This window comes from Cricetulus griseus, chromosome 2, assembly GCF_003668045.3.
Source record: "Cricetulus griseus strain 17A/GY chromosome 2, alternate assembly CriGri-PICRH-1.0, whole genome shotgun sequence".
Classification (NCBI taxonomy): domain Eukaryota; kingdom Metazoa; phylum Chordata; class Mammalia; order Rodentia; family Cricetidae; genus Cricetulus; species Cricetulus griseus.
The window spans coordinates 370809798-370833526 of record NC_048595.1 but is presented as its reverse complement, the minus strand read 5'-3'; the positions used below and the strand labels follow the sequence as shown (position 1 = coordinate 370833526).

The 23729-nt window shown below is 47.6% G+C and overlaps 1 protein-coding gene across 2 annotated transcripts in view; it reads left to right on the top strand.

The window, feature by feature from the left end:
• The window catches only part of Ago2 (argonaute RISC catalytic component 2), an 84990-nt gene that overhangs the window by 19865 nt on the left and 41396 nt on the right, over window positions 1-23729 (top strand). The window contains exons 2-3 of one of the 2 annotated variants that reach the window (XM_027403778.2): window positions 12791-12987; window positions 21510-21630. In XM_027403778.2, the coding sequence (XP_027259579.1) occupies window positions 12791-12987; window positions 21510-21630 (318 nt within the window). The remainder of the gene's footprint in view (window positions 1-12790; window positions 12988-21509; window positions 21631-23729) is intronic. The other variant, XM_035440656.1, reaches the window with a different exon arrangement.

Below are 23729 nucleotides of genomic sequence, written 5' to 3'. Positions count from 1 at the left end.
AACCACTGAGCCACCTCCTCAGCCCCGAGCCAGGGTTTCTCTGTGGCTTTGGAGGCTGTCCTGAAACTAGCTCTTGTAAACCAGGCTGGTCTCACAAGATCCACCTGCCTCTGCCTCCAGAGTGTTGGGATTAAAGGCATGCACCACCAACACCTGGCGACATCTTTAGAGAGAGTTCTGAATGTATAAACAGAGGTGCAGCATTCTTTTCTCTTTGCTCTTGGACAGTATTATGTCTCTAGGGCAAGCACCATTCCTCTTGGGTGGCTAGCGGCCCTGCTTGGTTTCCTAGCTGCTGGTCTGTGTTTCTCATGAACTGGTCTTGTTCACTTAAAGGGAACTTGTTGTGTGCTGTTGAGAGTGACCTGGGCTTCTCTCTTCTGGCTCAAGCTTCCTCCTGTCAGCAAGGTGGGCGTTTGTAGATGTTACTGTCAGTGGCTTTGTGGATGTGGGGGTCCCGTGCCCCCTTCCTGCTGTCAGGTTCTACCCTCCCCACCTCACCCTTATACTGTGTTAGAGAATGTAGAGTGATGAGCTCTGAGCAGGACAGAGTGAGCCCTGAAGTCTGGGCACTGGCTGGCACTGCTGTCTGCCAAGAGGTCCCCAACAGAAGGGCCATTTGCCCATTCTCCTGGGTGGCAGGTGATACCTTGGCTTGAGAAGGGATCTGTGTTTAGTAGGTTAGTAGAAGATGTTCATAGGTTCTGCTGCCTCGGTGGAAAATCCAACATTCTTTCCAAGTCAGGCAGAGGGCCAAGGGGGAGAGGGGGTGTAGTGGGGCTGGAGTGTGGGGGAGGGGCCACCTTTGCTTTTTCATCTGAGCCTCCTGCATCCTGCTTCCGTGCCCAGCCCCACACTTTGGGTAGCCTTTTCTTCCTGATTCTTTTTCTCTTAAAATGCATCTGGTCTCACAAACCGTAAGGTAACCTAGGCTTAAGCAGATTCCTGTTACCAGATCTGAGGGATGATTTATTTGTGGCCTGCTAGAGATTCATGCTTGAGGTCCCAGTCTTCCCCCCTGAACTAAGGCTGGGAAGTTAGCAGTGACAGCGGCCTACCTAGCCACATCGGTGTTGTTCCAGAAAAAGAATTAGAACAGTGGCAGCCAGGCCTGGCCCTGATGTGGTGACTCTTAGCAGGGAGGGAAGTGAAAGCATGATCTCACCGCTGTTGCCCTGTGGTCTCTAATTCATGAGCTTGAGCAGTTCTGGGCAGACCCCTTCTGGAGTCTGATGAGAGGAGTGTCAAAATGGGGTAGTTTTTCCCTCAGCGAATGAGCACTGTGCAGGTGGGAAGAAGTTTGGGAGGAGTCTCCCCATGTGCTAGTTGGTACGGGCCCACCATGGACCTCGAGTTGGGCACATTTCTAGGTTTGTCTGTGAAGGGGAGCAGTGGTTGCTCACAGTAGCTTTGAGTGTCTAACTTTTGGAGCCATGGATTGTTAATCCTGGATCTGCTCGTGTTTGCCTTGGGAACTTTTTTGTTTTGTTTTTGTTTTCTTTCTCATGGTTGGTTTGTTGAGAGAACGAGTCTTACTGGGTAGCCAAGGGTGACTTTGACCTTCCTGCCTCTACTTCCAGGTGCTGGGGTTATAGGTATGCATCCCTGGACCTAGTTTGTGCTGCCCTTCCTGTGATAACAACTTTCATGTTGATATTTTTTATGTCAGCTGCCAAGGATGAGGAGCCTTCTTTGCATGGGGCATTGCCTACAGGTCTGATCTCTGGGTCCTCCATGGCAGTGTGCAGAGGCTGTGAAATAGCTCATATTGCCCAGTGCTCCTGGAAGTGGCCATATTTATCTGCTCTTGTTCATGCTGTTTTATGTTTTAAAATATTACCAGTTTATAGTTTTGTGGCCCATTTGGGATTTTTATTTCTTTTTAAATGTTCTTAATTGAAATAGGGTGATGTCACTCCCTTCCCTCGCTTTCCTTCCTCCAGTCCCTTTGAGCTACTCCCCTGGAATCCCTCCCATGTCTCCCTCAAGTTGATGGGCTTCTTTTATTATTGTTACATATATGTATGAGTGTGTGTGAGAGAGTACATGTGTACAAATATATATACATACTAACTTCTGAGCCTGTTTTGGCTCTGGAAGTATCTGGAAGAGTTGAAAGCAGTATGGGTGTTTTCACTGTTGTTGGACACAGATGAGGACAAAAGGAGTTGACTCTTACTCAGCTTTATGCTTTGGGAGAAAAAAGGATTCTTTCTTACATTCTGAAGGTGCCACCTGTGTTCTCCTGAGGAGGCAGCTGATACTGGACACAGTTGATACTCAGGAAATTGGACAGCAGAGTTCTTCTTGGTTTGTGGTCTGCTACCAGGAGTGGATCTGCCACCTCGGCAGTGTCCTGGTCCCTCTCCCCATGCCATTAGGCCTGAATAAGTGTGAGAGATAATTTTGGAAGTTGGTGTAGACACGCTGACACCTTGAGCCTGCTGACAGGTGTCTGGTGTCTCTTGTCAGAGAAGATGCTGACTGTGTGAATTAACTGTCCCTCAAGGGGGATTTGAGCTACCCCCAAAGACAGGCAACATTGAATTATAAATCTGTAAAGTGATTTTACTGGTATGGCCATTGATAACAGATACTCTTTCATTTACCTGCACATTCAGCAAGGCCACAATTGTATGGAGACAACTCCTATCTATGGTCAGGGTGCTTATATTCCAGCAAGAGGCCCCCAGGACCATGAAGTGTAGTGAGGTTAGCTCCAAGAGACTGAAGAGAGCCAGAGGGAGGGGCTATGCTCAGCTTCCGGAGCTGTGTCAAGGCTCACTGTGGGGCGATTTCAAACAGGCACTTAGAGCAGCTGGAAGTCTCAGCAGAAAGCTTAGAAGCAGGGAAGCAGGTTCCATAGCCAGCTTTCTAGAACAGTTCTTGTGTTTATGTGGTGTCTTGAATGTTGCAGGGGGAAGAGTTGCTGGGCCTGAGGATGTGTGTGCCTTTAACTTGTGAGGGAAACTTCAGAATTTACTGGACAAAAAAGTTTTTTGAGATAGGTTCGTTGGTCATTTCTCAATGAGTGCCATGGTTGGAGTTTCATATTGAACCACAAAACAAAACAAAACAAAACAAAAAACCCCAAAACATTAAAAACCCCACTGTCAATAAGCTGTTTCAGTTTGAGATGAAAGTGGGTGGTTGGACCTACATATGTATAGAGTGTTACTGTCACAGCTAACCCTAAGCTTTTCAATGCACTCATAACACATTATATCACCTGCTGAAATAAGGTCAAACTATTTTTAGCAGATTACTCATTAAACCAAAAGGGCCACACAAGGCCTTGTAGTTTTGCCGTCTCTGGGGCTGCCCAGGGAAGCCCTTCCTCTTCCTCACCCAGCACCTTCATGACCCTCCCCTTTGCTTTTGCCCTCCAGGGCCTCACTTCCTGTCTCACCCAAACTACCTATTATGATGACTGTGTAAGATTCCCAGGGGTCTTTTGATTTCCAGGTACCATGCAGCTTCTGGAGAAGATGATTTTCCAGAGACCAATCCAATACTTCCTTTCTTCTTGTGGCAGAGGGATATCCTCTGTCCCTACTACACATGAGAAAGTACCTCACAGAAGGGACTGGTGATGGGAACAAGAGATTGATTGGGACATTAGCTGATGGTCAGCATTCCTGGTAGTGTGTCTCCAAGCCTTGTGTACTCTGAGATATTTACATTTTATAGTGGCCACAAACAACTCAGGTGATCAAGGCATACTAGTAACCCAATCCCTACTAAGTATTCGTCAGTATTCACTTCCCCTGCTCAAGCTGGGGTTAGGACTGTCACAGCCAGCAATGTTGGGGTGGTTACTCTCTGTGCTCCAGAGTTCTGTGTATCCCTTCTCATCCACATTGCAGCAGTGTTTGCTAAGTCTGGGAACCAGGACCCGGAAGTACAAAGGCCTCTTCCCTTCCTGCTCTGGTTAGGCTGTACCCACCTCATATCCATGCACATTTGCTCAGCTTACAGTAGAGTTTGCCAAGCTGTGGGAGTCAGAACTGGGGTGGGAGGGTTCTGACCACAGGCGTGGTTCCCATCCAAGCTGTACTTGGCCGTGACTCTTGAGCCAGATGCGAGGCAGACGTGAGCATGAATGTTCCTGTGTTGAAAACCACTCCTGCAGCGCAGGCTGGGTTTGGGTTGGGTTCTTTGTTTACAGTTGGTCAGTGGCTCCTGGGGTCTTGCTTGACAGTGGTTTTGAACTGATCTTGCTGATAGTGCACAGCAGTTGTGTTCCCTCTCCAGCCATGGAGCAGATTGCCCCGACTCCATTCTTGCTATCCATGCAAAGCTTCCCTTTTTTGTCCGAATGTGACTGTATGTATTTAATACAGCTCTGTCATTGTGGGTGGCATGTGGCTTGCCAGCACAATATGATAGTAGGATTGTCAAACATGCATCCTAGTCTCCTGAAAGTGCCTGTCTGAGTACCTCATGTCAGTCTGTGATTCTGCAGGCTCTCATGTCCCACCTTGTTCTGGAGCCTGCAGTGCTCAGTTTGGGCCTGAACAGCAGTCCTGCCTGGCTATCATCTAGCCAAGAACCCGACAAATCACCCAACCCTGAAGCATCTGGAGATGTTTCCCCTGCAGAGCTGACTGGGAGACAGAGAGACACTGGTGTCCACGCCTGGCAGGGCCTGAGTGTGGCATAGGAGCTTAGGTTCCCTGGCTATTTTTGTCACATTCTTTTCCTTCATAATTTCTGGCCAGTGTTCAGCACAAGCACAGAGTTCTAGAAAGAAGATGAGATATGTGTCTTCAATCATACTTGCTGTAACCTGGAGGAAGAGTTCTGGGCGCTGCTGTATGTAGCCTTTAAATGAAGTTCACCCTGGAGGTTGCTAGTCCTCAGAACTAGACCTTTTATTTTTCTCTTTTGTTGTATTTGTTTGTTTGAGGCAGACTTTTTATATTTTTGTTTTTTGTTATTCAAGACAGTTTCTCTGTTTTGTGGCTGTCCTAGAACTCACTGTAGACATCCACCTGCCTCTGCCTCCCGAGTGAGTGCTGGGATTAAAGGTGTGTGCCACTACCCCCTGGCCGAGGCAGACTTACCTATAACGGAGCTTGCTGTGGCACAGATGACATCATACAGCTGTCTGCCTGCTTGAGCTTTCTTAGTTCAGGTGTGTGTGTGTGTGTGTGTGTGTGTGTGTGTGTGTGTGTGTACACGTGTTGAGGCCAGAGGTTGACATCAGGTATCTCCCTCAATTGCTCTCTGTCATATATATTTTTTATGATGATGTCCCTCTCTGGACATGGAGCTTACCAATTAGCTAGCCTGGCAGAACAGCTCCAGGGATCCTCCTCTCTTGGCCCTCCAAATAAGTTGCTTTCCCAATGGATGCTGGGACTCTGAGCTCAGGTCCCCATGCTGTTATGGCAGGTGCTTTACTGGCAGCTCCCACCACCACCCTTTGTAAGGCACATTTAAGTCACCCGGGAGTGAAGTCATGCAACCTTTGTTCTGTGTAAAGGTCATATAACTCATACTTAGATGTCAGGGCGCCAGTGCTTTCGACAGGTGGGTGGTGACAGGAAGCAGCCAGTCACCACCACCTTCTGGGAAGGCCGGTTATGGTCCTCCTGTTGTCCCTTTTCTCCCACTCCCACTCCCACTGAGCCCCTCAGACCCAATGTGAGCCCCTTATGTTCTGTGGACACAAAAAAAGAGCCTGGCTGGTGATTCAGCAGGCAAGGGGTGGGAGATTCTCTCTCCTCATGGTTTCCAAGGTGACTTCCTCTCCAAGTTCTGTGATTTGTCACATGACATCTGTGGTCAAGGACATGGTCTTTAGCTGGTGCAGGTACACAGTGGCAGCAAGATGTGTGCTTTCCACACAGTGGGCCCCTAAAGAAACCCCGACCATGTGGAGCAAGGGTTGTCTTCTGTGTAACTGCATAGGTTGGGTGTTTGTTAAAAGGTTTATTATTATTCCTACCTGTATGTATATGCCATGTGAGTACAGGTATCCCTGGAGGCCAGAAGAGAGCATCAGCTCCCCTGGAATTGGAACTGCAGGTGGTTGTGAGCTACCCCATGTGGGTACTGGGACTTGAACCTGGGTCCTGGAAGACCAAGATCAGCCAATGTTCTTCACCACCGAGCCGTCACTACAGCCCCTGAGCATTTGGTTGTTTTTTGTTGTTGTTGTTTTGTTTTGTCTGTTACTGTTAGTTTTCCTAGTTAATATTTTCTATTCATTTTTTGAGACAGTGTCATCCTGTGTAGCACAGGCTGGCCTCTTCCTAACTCAGGATCCTCCTGCATGTTGGGATTTCAAGTGTACACCCCCATTCCTGTGGTTAATTCTATGGAAAATCTCTGGGCAGTCACACCCGTCTGCTTCCCAGAGTGGCTTCCATGTGGACCCATAGCACTTGTATGTGGGAGCATTTTGTAACCCTTCTACTCTGGAATGCCTAGAGTCAGGCCCCAGGGCTACATGCTTATGCTGGTCCTGTGTGGACATGCCAGGATGCACTGTGGAGGTGCAGCTGTCAGGCCTCCTCAGGGCACCAGCCTCCTGATTTAAACTTGATCCCGCCCATGCCAGCAGCCTGCTTGATGAGCAGACACAAGAGAGGCTGGTTGCCATGGCAGTGGTAAATGGTGAGCTGACGCACATTGTTGCAGCCATGGAGACAGCAGAGCCCCTACTATGTCTGCAGGGTGCTGGCCTGACCTCCCAGCCGTTCCTGCCTCAGGAGGGCAGGTGCCATGGTTCCCGAATGGCCCCAGAGAGGAACACTTGTCCTGCCCATCCCCCATAGCAAATCTGAGAGCAGGTTTGATGTTTTCAGGAGCCTGCGCACCAGCTTCTGCCGTCAGAGATGAGGCCATACTGGCCCCGGGAGGCTGGTTCTCACACGCTCAGGTCACGAGTCTCCTTGTCATCCTGGTGACGCTTGTGTGGGAATTTTTTCTAGAATAATGTTTTTCATGGATGAAACAAAATATATAGGTTGATAGATCAAATTAGTCATACTGAATAAAAGCCATCAAATGCCAGATCTAATATGTAATACAAAACAAGGACTTCATCACATGTAAATGCAAAGTCCCTCGGGTGGTGGGAAGCACACTGCAGAGCTAGTAAGGATGGCTGGATAACCTCTCTGGTCTCAGCCAGCTGGACCTCTTGCCACTGGGACAGACAGGGCTAAGCTTTCCTGAGATGACTTGAGGTGCCAGCACTTGGGAGGTAGAGACAGGAGGATCTCGTGAGTTCGAGGCTAGCTTAGTCTACACAGTGAGTTCTAGGACAGCCAGGGCTACACAGAGAAACCCTGTCTTGAAAAACAAAAAGCAAAACAAAAAAAGAAAGAAAGAAGGAAAGTGATGTTCTGGGTGAGGGTGGGTTGTATGGGAGGACCCACAGAGTGCATGTAACCTCTGGCTCCTGTCGGGTCTTTGTGTCCATGGTACATGATGGGTGCTAGGAAGTGTCATCCAACCAGGAGCGACCTATGACGGGCTTCTAAGCTGTGTTAGGTGCCCTGGCCACAGATGAGCTCACAGAACTGAGAAGCTGGAGGCTAGATGCTACAGCCTAAAGAGGACACATGTGTCTGGAAGGCCAGCACCGAGGGAGGAGCCTGTGAAGCCCTGCTGTGTGTCTGAGTCTGTCCCCAGATGGAGATGGAGGCATGTTCTTTCCGGCAGGCTGTCCCAGTCTCTGAGTGGTCCAGAGGCAGCTTGGAAAGCACTGAGGTAGTTCTTTAGGGACTGGGGTGTGGGCCTAGTGTAATGTTAAATGAAGAAAGGGGTGGAAAAAACCAAGTCAGGTCTAGCTGGTACATGCACACCTAAAAGGCTCTTCTTACAGGGACTGTCTTATGATAATCTCTGTGCTTTCATTTGTTCTTTTCTTCTGTAACTTTTTATTTTCAATGTTGAAGAGACACTAAACTAGCTAGGCCCCTTCACTTAGTCCCCACATGTGCTGTTGGCTAAGAAAATTCCTGTGCAGAGGGCCAGGCTAGGTGAGGAGCAATGTATGCAGGGTGGCAAGTCCTCCTGCCCCTGGGCCCTGTAAGGAGAGGGAGCCAGAAGGCACTAAGACCTTGCTTGGCAGTGGTTTGTGGCCAGGCAAGCTCACCATCCTGCAGCAGCAGGGCTCCCTGGGTAAGACAGTTTGTCTCTCACTCACTTCCTGACCGCCCTGGAAGAAGTGGGCTGGGCATTCCAACCAGGGCTGCCCCACACCCCCCAGGAAGCAAGTTCTCCCAGCAACTTTTGACTAAACAGTACTGGTCTGGGTTGTAAGTGATGTTCCAACATCATCCAGCTCCCCCTTCCCCCCACAACACACACACATACACACTTCCTACTTGCAAGAAGTGGGCAGTGTGATGGTAACCTGGGCTGCCAGGGCTAAGCCACCGGATTTCTTTAGGACCCTTCTTTAGGTGCCTGAGAGCACCTAAGGAAAAATAGGCCCATCCTGCTGCTGCCACACACCCCTGAAAATGTGGTGTGGACCTGCTTCCCATGGTTCTCTCCTTATACCATCTGCTCAGCTGTTAGTCAGTCAGTCATAATGAGGGAGACTGAGGCCCTTGTAGCACTAATGGCTTGGGCCAGATTTGTGCTGGGGACCCAGGGTATTCCAAGTCTTATGTAGGTGTCCTTTAAGTTGCTTCCAGGACCCAGTTGTGACATACATAGTATCCCCTAACCCCCTAGTGCCTCACTCCTTATCTGGGTTTGGAGTTTGTGCTTGAGTTGAGCACAATCAGTCCCAGAGTGTAGTAATACTGTCCCTTAGAGAGCCATGGCCAGGGGTGCTGCTGGACGGTGGGGGCAGGGTAGGCTTCGGGGTAGGAGTCCCTGTGTGTCTGCCTTCCTTCATAAAGCCTGTGCTAGTGCAGGTTCCCTGATTCTCCTGGGGCTTTTGAGGCCATCCTGTACTCCCGGCAGGCTTGCTCACAGGCGCCTCTTTTGGCATCTGTCACAAACACCAAATCTCTTGGTCTTCTGGACCCGTTTGCTCATACAGGAAGTCGATTACTCACTCTTTGTGTTTCCCTTTCGCTGTTTGTGATGTGGCTCTAAAAATGGAGCTCTAAAACAAACCTGTTAAGTGATGAGGGAGTCAGCAAACATGGGGTGCCTGCGCTGTCCCTGGGAGTCTCCCTGTCAGGGAACCTGCTCCAGTGACATGCTGAAGGGTGACACTGCCCCTCCCTGTGGCCACCTGGGTCCCTTCTAACCACAAGAATTCATGGACTCCTTGGTGAAAGACAGAAGTTTTCTTCCTGGTCCCAAGCACTTCCTGAGAAGACAGAACTGGAAACATATTTAGAACATGCCTAGGAGAAAGGTTGCCAGAGGGTGTGTGTGTGTGTGTGTGTGTGTGTGTGTGTGTGTGTGTTGCCTGGGGTTGGGGAGGAGGGCGGCAGGTGTCTGCGGGCTGGAGAGAGGGCAGCACAGCAAGGGAGTTTTCAATGCTTTCCCTCACTTGTCTCAGTGTCATCAGTGTCAGACGGGAGGAGTGTGAGGGTGTCTTTCACTCGGCACATTACCTGTCAGGTCCAGAGCCTGCACCACACAAGCTGAGCTGTTGGGGCTCTGCTCCTTTCTCATGGAGCTCTGTTCCTGAAGATCCAGCTTCTTCAAAGCTTCAGGTCCAAGCCTCCTGCTTGTTTGCCAGTGTGTACTTGGGACTCCCCAGGAGTGATAAAAATAGGCCTCTCTGGTGCTCTCAGGACTGGAATCTCAGAAGATGGATCATAGTACTTGGGAAGATGTCTAGGCCAGAGAACTTGTATGGTCCAATTGAGATTTTTGTATTCTACATGCCTTTTCTATGAAGTGGCTACATTTTCATTCTTTCCAGAAGTAATGGAAAAAGTATCTTGTGAGATCACATTTTATATTTCCCCATTCCTTTTATTAATCTGCCTGCAGTCCCACCTGGTTGATGATGCTCCTTGGTTTTCATGGCTGGTGCAAAGAGGAGGGGCTTTCAGGTGATCTGAAAAGTGGACCTCTGTAAATAAGTGCTTAGGCTAGGTCTAGGCTAGGCTAGGTCAGCTGTGACAGGAGGGAGGACCCTGGGCTCTTTGCTCCCCAGGGGTGCCTTTGGAAGCTGGGGTATGCCCAACCTGTTGGCTGGGTGTGGCTATTGGCTCCCAGGTAATGAGTGTGTCTGAGCTTGGACCAGTGGGGACCACCAGAAAGCAGGGACCACATGTCTATTGACTTTTTTTTTTTTTTTTTTTTTTTTTTTTTTTTTTTTTTGCTTCGTCTTCCTTTGACCTGAAGGGAAAGGACAGGTTTGTTGAGCTCCTGGATATTGTGTGTCCTGGTCAAGATCTGTGGAGGGAAGGAAGGTCCTGTCCTGCTGAGCTAATGAAAGTGAACTGACTTCCTCCTGCTGGGTACCACTCATCCACAAAAGGCCAAATGCTGCTTGAGAGCAGTTTTTCTTATGCCCTGATCCTCAGCCTGCCCCCAACATATCAGGGCCATAAGAGGGGACTGGTGGAGGGGTGCCTGTTTTCAAGCTATGTCACCTCTGAAGTCACAGTAGTGTGGAGGAGAGACCCGACTGCTTCCAGATAGCACAACTGAGCTCAGCGGCACTTTAGCTTTCTTGGAGGAAACCAAAAGTGAGCAAGCCCAGGTCTCCCAAGCTGTCCCAGGCCAGTGCAATGGGAAAGGCTTGCTGCACTGTTTTTGGTGGTGACTGTCAGTAGGGATTAGAGTTTTTAAAATACTGCAGCTTGGCCGGTCGGTGGTGGCAAACACTTTTTTTTTTTTTTTTTTGCAAAAGGAAGAGTTTAATTGGGCTAACAGTTTCAGAGGGTTAGCGTTTATGATGGCAGAACAAAGACATGGGGGTAAATACTGGAGCAACAACTGATAATTTGCATATAGATCCATAAGCAGGAAACAGAAAGCATACTGGGAATGTCATGAGTCTTCTGAAACCTTAAAGGGGTGGCAAACACTTTTAATCCCAGCACTCGACACACACACAGTTGTAGTCTTCCTAAATTTGTGATTTGTCCTTTCCTGAGGTTGGAGTTGGTGTGACACTTTCCCACAACTACATCCAAAGTAGTTAGCTATGTACATGTCTGCAACTGCTTTATGAACTCCAGAGACAGGAGAATAGCTGTAAGCTGGAGGCTGGCCAGCCTGCTCTATCCAGGCCAGTTAGGACTACACAACAAGAGCAGAAAGGGTTTGAACAGCAGAGGGGACACCTTTGCCTTGACTATTCTGACTTGTGTCACAGATAAGCCTTGTCTGGTGGGTCTTGCTTTCCTTACTAGTAATGCATTCTGTTCCATCACTCCAATTCCCCATAGGCAGCACAGGGAAACTCAAGGATGGTAATAACCTTAGTCACCACAGCACACCTCTATTCCCACCCCACATCCACCCACTGCACACCATTGGCCAACAGCTAGAAGGGGTCGTCTCAGCACACCTGAAGTTGATGTTTGGCTCAGTGTTAAAACACTACCTCTGGGGGCTGGAGTGATGGCTCAGTAGTTAAGAGAACTGGCTGATCTTCCAAAGGATCAGAGTTGAATTCCTAGCCACCCACATGGCAGCTCACAACTGCCTGTAACCCCAGTTCTAACACCCTCACACATACATACATACATACATACATACATACATATATGCATACATACATACATACATACATACATACATGCAGACAAAACACCAATGCATATAAAATTCAAAAACAAATGAAACCACTACTTCAGGAAATATAGCTTGGTCCATTGCCAGGTTGAGGTTCTTGAGTGATACTTTCTAGGGCCAGAAAGAGCCATGAGTACCTGCGGAAGTCAGAAAATGTCACAGGTGCTGTGAATGCTGGGGTGGGGGTGGGGGGCTGCATATGTGTGATCACTGGGGGCAGGAAAGCTGGACACTGATGAGAGTGTGTGAGCCCCAGCTTCCTTGGGCAGTGGCGGAGAGTCCATCAGGTGTGTCTGGGTTTCTGTTGCACCATCTCAAACCTGGGATGGTAGCACAGCATGACAGACTGACTCTGGGGTGGGAATAAAGGGAAATGGAGTTGGAGGAGAGACAGAGGGGGGTACAGTCATCCTAGGTGATGGCTCCTGACATGGGTGGGGACAGTGGTTAGAAATGGCTTGAGTTCTTGGGCACTGTCATGCACCTGGGCACATGGACTAGATGCTGGAGAGCCACAGAGGTGCTGATTTGAGAGTCAGGGCGTGTATGATATGTGACACTCGAGGCCAGATGTCTGGAAGAGTACCTGGAAACTTGGATGGGACCCCACCCCAAGCCCACCCAAAGCTCCTATGCTGGGGCTGTGCATGATCAGATGGCATCTCCAGCTGGGGAACACAGAAGGCTGGTTGACCCACTGGGAAGCAGGAGAAGTAAGGTGTGCTAGGTCTCAGTCACACTGAAGAAATGGGAGTTTGCTGTGGCCACAGTGTGGACTCTCTTTGAGCCTTGGATGAGAGATGGAAGTCTCCAACAGAGAAAACCTGTCTTAGTGATCTGGGAGAACAAGGAGAAGACCTTGGTGGAGGAGGGTTTGGCACAGTCACTGACTGAACAGCAAGCTGCCAGTGGTAGACCCGCCGTTGTGTCCCCTGGCCCTGGTAGGTGGGGGTCTCTGTGATAAGGTGGGGAAAGCAAGATGGAACACATGGAGAGGCGTGGGACTCAGGACCCAAAGGTGCGGGAAGGTTGGGTTGTGCACTGTGATTCTGATGAACAAGTCAGAGTTGGCCATCCCTAATTTCTGCTCTCTCTCCACTGTTCTCCAGTTCTTGCGTCTCCTGCTCCGACAACATCACCTCTCCAAGGATATGGCTTCAAGCCTCCACCTCGGCCGGACTTCGGCACTTCCGGGAGAACAATCAAACTACAGGCCAATTTCTTTGAAATGGACATCCCCAAAATTGACATCTATCACTATGAACTGGACATCAAACCAGAGAAATGCCCAAGAAGAGTGAACAGGTATTCCCGCCTATCTGTGTACCTCATTGACTCACAGACGCTCGTCAGTCTTCTGATTCTTTCCCATGTAGCTGCTGTGATGTACTTTTTAAATGGTTTTGGCATTCAGATGTAATCTGAGTGCACTGAAATCCCCACACTGTAAATGCCCTGCTCCGGGAGTTTGAACAGGTGTTGATACATCACCTTCTTCCAGTTAGTTAGCCTGCCCTAAAGCCACATAGTTGCAATTTTATCAGCTTACATTATTTCCTGCCCACAGAAGCCTTGCAACAAGGTATCTCACTGTCGGGCCTCACTTCTGTGCTCCAGCATTGTCTTTTGAGATCCATCTGTGTTGTTCTCTTTGCTATAGTAGTAATTTTTAGCGTTGAATTGTGTGTCTGCATGTGTGAGGGCAGGTAGATGTCCATGTGTGTATGTGGAGTCCTGAGGTTGATGGTGAGCGGCTTCCTCCATCACTCTCCGTCTTACTCATGGAGGTAAGGTCTGTCGTTTACATCCAGAGCTCTCTGTTACTGCTAGTCTAGCTTTCTCTGGAACTCCCCTTTCTCCACTATTGGTTGCCATGACTAGCTGGCATTTGCATGGGCTCTAGTGATCTGAATTATAGTCCTCATGCTTGGGTGGCAAACATTTTATCCATTAAACCACCTCCTAGCCTTGATTGAGTATTGATAATTGATCCTTTCATCTTCCTGTTAACGCCTGGGTAGCTTAGGCTGTTAGGAATGAAGCTCCCTTGAAAGAAGACCCTCTTCTTTCTGTCTTCCTGTTTTGACTGGATATGGGCTTTCCTTTCTCAGAATTGCCAGGGTGAGGAGTGAGTTTCACTACCTGGGTCTAGGAGAGTGGGCTGGTTTATCCACACCTGTCAGCATTGGAGCCATTTCCTCTCCTCTTCTGGGTGTGTGGCTGCTTCTGTGGCTTTCCTCCTCATCCCCCTTGATGAGGGGGAAGATGAACATCTTCCCCTTTCTCATGAGGGGTTCTTGACACCTTCTGCATGATCTGGGGGTCTCCGTTGGGAAAATTCTTCTCCAGTCTGAATCTGATTTCTTTTCATATTAGCATTTTTTTTTTCTTTTGTTTGAGGCAGAGTTTCTCTATAGCTATGGAGTCTGTCCTGGAACTCACTCTGTAGACCAGGCTGGCCTCAAACTCACAGAGATCCATCTGTCTCTGCCTCCCAAGTGCTGGGATTAAAAGTTGTGTGCCATCCCCTCCCAGCCCCCCCCCCTTTTTTTTTTTTTTTTTTTTTGGTTTTTCGAGACAGGGTTTCTCTGTGTAGCTTTGGAGCCTATCCTGGCACTCACTCTGGAGACTAGGCTGGCCTTGAACTCACAGAGATCCGCCTGCCTCTGCCTCCCGAGTGCTGGGATTAAAGGCGTGCACCACCAACGCCTGGCTCTATGTTTTGTTTTTTAAAATAGTACCTTTTAATAAGTAAAACTTCCAAGTTTTGTTGAAGGTCAGTTTATAAACTTTCAGAAATGGCAGGTATCCTCTCTAGGAAGTCTATGTCAACAGAGGTCATAAAGATCCTGATTTCTTTGGAGAATTAGAGTTTGGGCTTTTGTGTTCAGGTCTATGCTCCATCCTGAACTGGTTTTTGTGTACATTATGAGGTGAAGTATTGAAGGGTCTTTTCTGTTCTATTTATTATGGCACCTTTGAAAGGAAGGGTCAGTCAGCTGTGCATGGGGCTGTTTTGGTACCTGCTTTGCTCTCTTTAGGCCAATAATTCATCAGCTTGTCTTGTGCATGGTATATATGATAGGCAGGCGCTCAGCCTTAACCCTGGGCTGAAATCTCACACTGCTGACTTCTCCAAGTTTGTTTTTCCAAATTTAGCTCTTTACTTCAAACAACAAACAAAGACCCAAGAGAATAGTAAGAAGGGGGAAAAAAGCCAATTGCTTTTTACAATAAAGCCCTTGGAAATTTTAAAGTACAATTGTTTCGAATCTAAATTGTTAAATTCTTTGATTTTGTAACTAGCATCTTAAAATGTCATTTTCAGGTGCAGATGAGTGCCAGCCAAGGAGTATGGAGGCTTATTTGGGGGCAATGGGCATGCACCAAACTTACACTGGTGGATTGGGTGTCAAAATTTCAACTCACTAAATCATTGAATTATACACTTTTAGGGGTGAATTTAATTTTATGTGGATGTAGTTCACTTAACAGTTTTTATGTATTTGAGTGTCTACCTATGTGTATTGTATATGTACCATGTACATGCGGTACCCACGAAGGCCAGAGGGAATAAGATCCCCTGGAACTCGAGTAACAGGTGTTTGGGACTTACCATGTGGGTGCTGGGAACCAAACCTGATCCTCTGCAAGACCAGCTAGTGCTCTTAACCACCACTGACTGACTGAGCCATCTTTGTAGCCCCAGCTTTAACATGGTTTTTAATAAGGATTGTTTGGCTTCTTTCTTTTCAGTGTACAATGCGTCTTATTTCTTTCCTTAGTGCAGTGTGGAGGAAAGCCAGCAGGATATTGAGCGTGGGCAATGCAGAGACCAACCTGTCCTTTGCTGATTTTAATTGGGAAGCAGTCGGCTCTTCATCTTCAGGATGTGATGGTAGATATAGGATTTCACAGAGAGCGCTTGTCCTTATCCTCTGAGGCAGTCTCCAACAGTCAGCTGGATTCTATCACTGCTGAGTTGTTGGTCAATATCTTGTCATTTTTTTATGCTAACATGAGTTGTGGTTTCTAAAAAATGAGCTGTGCATCTCTGGGAATCATGATGTATTCTCTCTATATAGGACTGGTTTGAATTTGTTTCTGTGGCACGCGGTCTGCAATTGTCTTCTTTTATTATGTTTGTATGTTAGGGTTATGTAGCATTTAATACAAAAAGTTGCAAAGTCTTCCTTCTTTGCACTGTGTAAGAGCAAAGGGCTGAGGGGCTGAATAGGTGAAAAACCCTTATTGAACAAGCGGAAAGACTTGAGTTTGAATTCCCAGAGCCCACATGGAGCTGGACAGGGTAGTGCATGGCTGCAATCTCATTGCTCCTGTGATGCGATGGAAAGGGGAGACAGGAGAGGCTAGTCTGGCCTTCTCATCCTGTCTCAAGGTGGAAGGTGCCCTCTGACCTCATACACATATAGACTGGAAGGAAAAAATATATAAGATTTGTGTAATTCCACCATTAAATACCTCCTGGATTTGTCATTGAAATGGGCTGGAAACATAGGAAATGTTTCATGCATCTTAATTTTTTCCTCTCATATCAGGATAGTCTCTTTTTTCTGTCTCATCTGTGCATACTTGGGTAGTTTGTGTTTTCAAGGAATCTATACATGTCATCAAAGTTACTGAATTTCCCAGCAGAAAGTTAGTTGTTCATAATATGTGGTGAGGGGTGTGTGTGTGTGTGTGTGTGTGTGTGTGTGTGTGTGTGTGTGTATGTGTGTGTATACTCGTTTTTTTATTTTTTAAACAGGCTCTTGTATAGACCAAGCTAGTCTCAAAAAAGAGATTTGAATGTCTCTGCCTCTCAAGTGCTGGGATCAAAGATGTGCGCCACCATGCCAGTTTCCATGTGTTCCTTATTGTCTCTGAGCCCTGTATAGATTCCTTTCAGCCTGAGTATTTTAAATTGCTGTGATTGCTTAGGAGTTATGGTTTCTTCAGTTCTTTGCCAAGAACAAACATTTTTACCTTGTTGATTTTTCTCTGCCTCTGTTTTTGCGATCTCCATTCTTAACCCTGCTCAGTCTCTGCTCACAGGCCAGTGTCAACTGTTTTCTTTTACAACTTCTTTGTGCAGAGCATTTCCTCTGATTCGGGCTTACTTGTGATTTTCATTTAGTTAGAAGAGAGCTGAGTCTCTTGAGAAACATTCACCATGATGGGGGCAGGTGTGCTCTGGTCTTGGGTGGAGGTGGTTGATAATTTTAGTCCAACCCTTTACAGTCTTTTATTTTTCTGACACAAATATGATGTGGACTTGCTTCTCTGCCAGTGGTATTTTCTGCTTGTGCTTCATGTATCCTGAAGCTCTGTTAATAGACAGGTACTGTCCATAATTGTTGTACCTTTTAGTTTTTAAAATATGTTAAAATTACATTTATAAATTGCTTCTGGGTGCGCGTGTGCATTACACACTCACGTATGCACACACACACACATACACACACACGTTAACTTTTGGAAGTTGGATCTCTCCCTTCACTATGTGGGACCCAGGAATAGAACTCAGGTTGTCAGATGGTGCAGCAAGCACCTTTACCCACTGGCTTGCCATCTCTCTGGCCCTAAATGTGTGTTTGGTTTGTTTTTTTATGTTTCTTTCTTTTTTTTTTTTTTTTGAAACAGAATTTTACTGTGTCATCTTGGCTGGCCTGAAGCTCTCTGTATAGATCAGGCTTGTCTGGAAGTAGCAGAGATCCACCTGCCCATGACTGAGTGCTGGGATTAAAGACGTGTGGGCCAGCACACCACAAACTGACTCTTTATAATTAGGAGCTGTCTCCCTTTATATTTGATAATTCTTACTTATAAGCGACTTACACTGGGCATGGTGGCTGACACTTGTAATCTTAGCACAGGGGGTGGGGCAGGGGAGCAAAAGGATCACTCCCACCTGCTCTGTTGACCAGGTTGGCTAGGAACTCACAGAGATTCACCTGCCTTTGCCTCCTGAGTGCTGGGATTAAAGACATGCACCACCACCGCCCAACCCCTCTTCTTAGTTTTTGTATTGCTTTTTTGTTATGACTACAATGTGCCATGTTTAATTTTCTTGGGATTCAATGTCTTTGGACTTGAGTCTTGGTCTTTTGTGGGACAATACTGGCCTTGGTTTCTCAAAGCCTCTTTCTCTCTCCTTTTTAGAATCGCTGCTCTACATATACTAGGTCATGTTTTTCAATTGGGGTAATTTTTCTTGTGTGTATGAATGTGTGTGTGTGTGTGTGTGTGTGATGAATGTGAGTGTGTACGTGTGTGTCCTTGTGTGTGCATGTGCAAGCCAGAGGTCCGCCTTGTGTGTCATTGTTTGTGTGTTGTCCTTGTTTCAGAGTCAGGATCTGTTACTTGGACCTGAAGCTTACAGATTGGACTGGGCTGGGTGGCCTGTGAGCTCCCAGAATGCAGCTGTCTTTGCTTCTCCAGCTCAGTTCCTCATGCTCTGGCAAGCACTTCACTGATGGCCGTCTTGCTGGCCCCTTGAAGATTACTTTTGGTCTGTTGGAACCATAAGTAAAGTTGCATCTGTGCTTGTGGACAGTCCCTTGATCTCGCTCACTCATTGGCTTCCTTTCCTTGAGGTTTTGTCACAGCACAGGGTCTCCCTTACGTTGTACTCCATTGCATGCCCATGCTGTCATTTTGGTCCATTTGTGGGATGCAGTGTACAGTGTGCTGAGGGAATCAATCCTGTTGCTATCTTTTCTGGCCCAGAAATTTCCACCTCTACTGATCTCCTGGGCTGTGGTTTGAAAACTGTTCCAGGGCAAGGATGCCCAAATGAATGAGGAGCCCATTCCCATCCCTCATCACCTTAATCCCCAAATAGCTGCCTCCTGTTTTCTGTGCACATTTTAAGGCAAGAGGCTAAGTCCAAAGCCAAATGCATCATGGGAGAGATGTAATCTGAGTTACAGCCTGGTGCCCTGGGAGCGGGGGTGCTGGTGCCTGGTGAAGGAAGAACCCTTTGCTGGTGCTCATTCTCCTGTAACAAATGCTGGGGGAGAATGATGTCTTAGGAGTCTGTCATCCAACCTGCTGAACAGTGTGCCTAGGATATGTTACCATCAGATGAGATCCTGTCAATGTGCAGTAACAAGTATGTTTCTGCACAAAAGCCACAGGCCCACTGCACTGAGCGTCTGTCAGTGCTGAGAGTCTTCCCAGGTTTTTTGCTTTGTCTCACTGAAGATTGATAAGTGGGTGTGTCAGTCTGCTTGCTAGCTTCTTGTGACAGAAACTTAGGGGGTCTCAGTGCTGTAGAGTGCACCCTCCAGACTGGAATGACCCGTGGGAAAAGGCACTTTTGTTGTTTGGGCTTTGTGGTTCCTGTAAAGCTCTTGCCATGCCATACATAGCATTCAGGAAACCCCTTCCGAAAGGAGGTGTGACTCGGGCTTGCTTCAGGAACTGGCATGTGGCTGGCAGTGGTCACGTGATCTGTCACCATCATGTGTGTAAGAAGCTGAGGTTGCCATGGTTAGAAACTGCGTCAGCTCAGTTGCTCAGCAACTGAGGAGGCTGGGAACTACAGACTGAGGCCAGCCAGGGCTTGCAAATTATTGTGAGAGCTTCTGGCTGGTTAAACATGCAAACCTTTAATGTTCTTTATTTTACTGTTAATTGTGGTGTGCCTTAAATGGGTCCAGTCTCAAGATTATGATGGTCAAAGTGGTGTAATGTTGGAAATAGTATTGTACCCAATTGTGGGATCTCCCCTCTTGAAGCAAGCCAGTATTTTGTGCTTTCGGTGGTGACACTGTGTCCCCTAGGATCCCACTCTCATCCCTCGTGGAGAAGAGCACAGCAGGACAGCTTGGCAGTAGACTCAGTAGGAAGGCAGCTGGGTGCTGGGGACAGATTTCATGCTGTCCCCACCCTGCCCCTGCTCCCATCCCCTGCCCATTGTTCCATGCATAGCAATCTGTGTGAAAGCCAACATGGGCCCAACCTTAAGGCTGTGACACCATGCATGGTGACTCCTGTTGTGCCTCACTCTTCACAGGGCCATATGCCTCTCCCTCAAGCTCAGTCCTGCCTACTCTAGTAACTAGAGTCCTATACAGCCAGCCCTCAGGAATAGCTAGGCCTCATGTTGCTTGAGGACAAGGCTAGACTAGCCCAAAATACAGTTAGTGCGGGGGGAAGTGTACACCAGCTCATCCATGTCCCTTTCTTCCTGGCCATGACTTAAGCCTCTCCTGTGATAGAGACTACTTTAGAGGTTTTAGAAGACAGCCAACACACACACACACACACACACACACACACACACACACACACACACACACACTACATATATTAGAGTAAAAATGTTACATACCCCCTGGCCTAGTTGTAGTTTTAAGGGATTATCTCAAAGGGATAGAATGCCAACCCTTAAGAGACAACAGGGAGCGTGTGTTCAGCGACTCACCTGCTGTTATGGCTTGTTGATAATCTACATTTATAAGTGGTGTGCTTTCATTGTACATAGTAACAAGAACATATTTCTTAAGGTATATAGTAGGACAACATCAGGCCCCAGATAGCTACCCGTGAAAACACAGTGAACACGGGAGGCTATGGCAGGAAGATTAGTGCATTTCCCAGCCCCCACATCAAGTAACAACAGCCACCTGTAGCTCCAGCTCCAGGGAATCCTTTGGCTTCCATGGTACTGCACCTGCATGCACACACCCACACACAATGCATGCAATTAAAAATAAAACAAAACCTTTTTTTTTTCAAAAAACAAGATAAAATACAACAATTTAAAAAATTAACAGGTCTGTGTTTGTGTAAAAGCTTGGATTGTTCATACACTCGTGGGAAGGCTGGGCTAGGTAGCAGTCTGAGCAGACCTTTAGCCGTTTGTCACAGTGAGGATGCAGTAACATAAAACCAGCATAACTAGAAATTCACTGAAGTATTCATTTTTGTTTGTTTGTTTTTGTTTTGTAAAAAAAAACTTTCAGAACTGTAGCAAAAGTTAACAGCCAGCAAGGGTATTGCACAGCAGTTCCTAGGATTTAGGAAGTAGGATGCAGGAGAGAGAGGCCTTAGTGGCCTCTTAGACTGCCCCTTGCTCTTTGTGGCTCTGTGCCTCCTTGTCCCTTCATATAAAACATCAATGGCAGTGTGGTCTGTAGGTTCTCAAGAGATGGAGTGAGTTGTTCCCCATCAGCAAGGATAAGGCCAAGTGGCTTGCTGCTGTTATCCTTGTGTTTAGCATGTGGGCTACTCTTGGGCAGAGTGCACAAGTGTTCTCATGGGCTCACTTCAACAGCTTGGTGGGGTCAGGAACCTCGTGTGTGCTTGGTGTTCAGTGCAGGGCTTCCTCCTAGATGTCTCTGTAGCTACTCTACTTGACTTGGGGAAGGGTGGGTGAGGGGTTTGTACTCAATGCCAGTGACAGCTATAACTGTGGTGCCCTGTTGTGTGTCTGAAAATGTGGTCTGTGGACTATGGGAGACACTCAGCCTCACAAGATGTATGGGTGTCTAGTCTACAACTTTGGGACAGAAATCCCAATGGCTACCCTTTGGTGCACCTGGCACTCTGAGGTCACAGTAACATCCACCCTCTGTCCTGTGGAACTCATGAGGACATTCTGTCACATTTGTGTGACCAGGAAAATGAGATAAGCCCACTTCAGGCTCTTGACTGATTTTCCCCCAACCCCTCACCCCTACCTCCCAGGATGGAAAGCCACACAACAGTCAGAAACCCAAGTCTCCTAAAATGGCTTCAAAGCTAGTTTGTATCAGCAGACGCCAGCCCCCCTGCCACATCCTGGACTTACTGACATTTTACTGAATTCTCTTTCTCAGGGAAATAGTGGAACACATGGTTCAGCACTTCAAGACCCAGATCTTCGGGGACCGGAAGCCAGTGTTTGATGGAAGGAAGAACTTGTACACCGCCATGCCCCTTCCAATCGGCAGGGACAAGGTGAGGCTGGAAGGGATGGGGCCCAGGGCAACCAGTGCTGTGAGACTCATTCGTGTTCCAAGGTTACTTATTTCTCTGATATATAAAATCACCTCATATGGGAGGCAAGGGCAGCTGCTGGGTGGGGTCTTCATCATGAGGTGTGTGGTGTGCTGAGGTTTGCTGTGAGGCTGGTTAAATGCAAACACATTCCCTAGTGCAACCCACAGGCCACCAGACACAGCCCCTGTTCCCGCACGCACATGTGTGCGTGTGTGTGTGTGTGTGTGTGTGTGTGTGTGTGTGTGTGTACATAATAAAGCGGATGTGTTGCAGCAGCCTCCTCTGCAATGAGGAGGAGGGGGAAGAGGGGGATGAGTCAAGCTGGTGAGGTGGCCATAGAAATACCTTCCCTTATTATTTTTATCTTTATTTTGGTTTTATTTAAAAGTAATAAAGCTTCTACCCAGACTTTGACACATCTGACAATGAAGGAACTGGCACATTTTCTGCAGACTTGAAAATGCTGTGTTGCTAAGTGACCGAGTTCCTTGCCTCTTCTGTGCTTGTCTGTATCCCCAGTGGGCCAGGCAGTCTCAGTACCTGGTGGCTCTGCTCCATGTCATCGTGCTGAAAGGAATGTACTATGTTAGGGCAGGGAGAGGGCCAGAGACTACACAGCTCTGTGTTTCATGTTCTGATCTCACTTTCCCAGTCTCCAGTGGCACGTGGGTTGTCACTGCCACTCCATGGTAGGATGATGGGTGTAGGGTTCCGAGTTGGAGGGAATCCCAGGACTGGGTGTGAATGAGCCAAGCAAACTCTCCCTGGCAAATTAACAGACTGCGAATTGAAGATTTATTGATCTTAAGGTTTAGTGTTTAATTTGCACATTTGTTTTTGTTTAAAGCTCTATAAGAAAGAAAAGCATAAGGAGTTTATTCACAGTTTTCGTTGGTACAAATTTATAATTAGACACTAGGAGGAGCATGAGGAGAGCCCTCCTGAAGGAGGGATGGGGTGTCTCTGCTGCTCAGATGCAGACATACAATCACAGAAGTTAACAGCCCAGGCTGGGGTGAAAATAGGTGTGGGTATGCCTTTCTTAATAATGGGACAGGACAGAAGTGGGATAGGCAGCCCCACTTCTCCTATGTATAGTACATCTCAGATCTCAGACGGAATGCAGACTTTCATCATGGGTCTGGGGGTTCTGTGTGCTCCTCTGGTCCCACAGTGTAGTGCAAGTAGCAAGGTTTGAGGAGTTCCAGCCCATTGCCCAAGACATATGAGCACCGGGCAGGGGTAGTGGTGCATTATTGCCTGTTTGCATTAGCCTGCACCTAGAGCATCTGGAGTCTCAGAAAGTTTGGGAACTTTCCAGCTAGCACAGGGGTTTCCCTTCTGTCTGAGCCAGTGAAAACTAGTTTCCCTTTCCTTTCCTACCAGCAAAGTTTTATCTTTGTGGCTTCTTTCTTTCTTTCTTTCTTTCTTTCTTTCTTTCTTTCTTTCTCTCTTTTTTTTTGCCATCTATAGTAAGAAAGGACTCTCCTTGAGTCCATTAGCTTAGCATCCACCCAGTGGCTCAATGGGGCTATAATACTTGATGTGGGTACATGCCGGTATCCATATCACATCACCTGCCCAACGAGCAAGTGGTCCTCTCCAGAACAATTCTCATTTCTCCATTGGTGTTCACCTCACTGCAGCCCATGTGGAAAGAGAACAGCTCCTGAGGGCTGAGAATACTTGTGTTCACCAAGCCCATGGCCTTACGTTGAGCTGGGACAGAACTATTACATACCAGTTGCTCTAAATTTGGGAATGAAGTCTCTTTTTACCTTGGCATTGTGTTGAGCCAATGCCTTCTTTTGCCAGCTTCCTACAGGTTTGTGATTCTGAGTTGCTGCCTCCTGGGCCAGAAAGAGTTGAGGGTCCCCTTCCTAGATGGAAGTTACAGCTGAAATCCGTCTCATGGATGGGAGACCGTGCCTGTGGCTGCTAAGCTGACCTGAAAGTGTCTTGTAGCCAGGAGGCTCTGGGGAGGGGAGGCACAGGAGACACCTCCAGACACTTGGGACATGCTGCTGAGAACTCAGATAAGCCTACATACATCCACC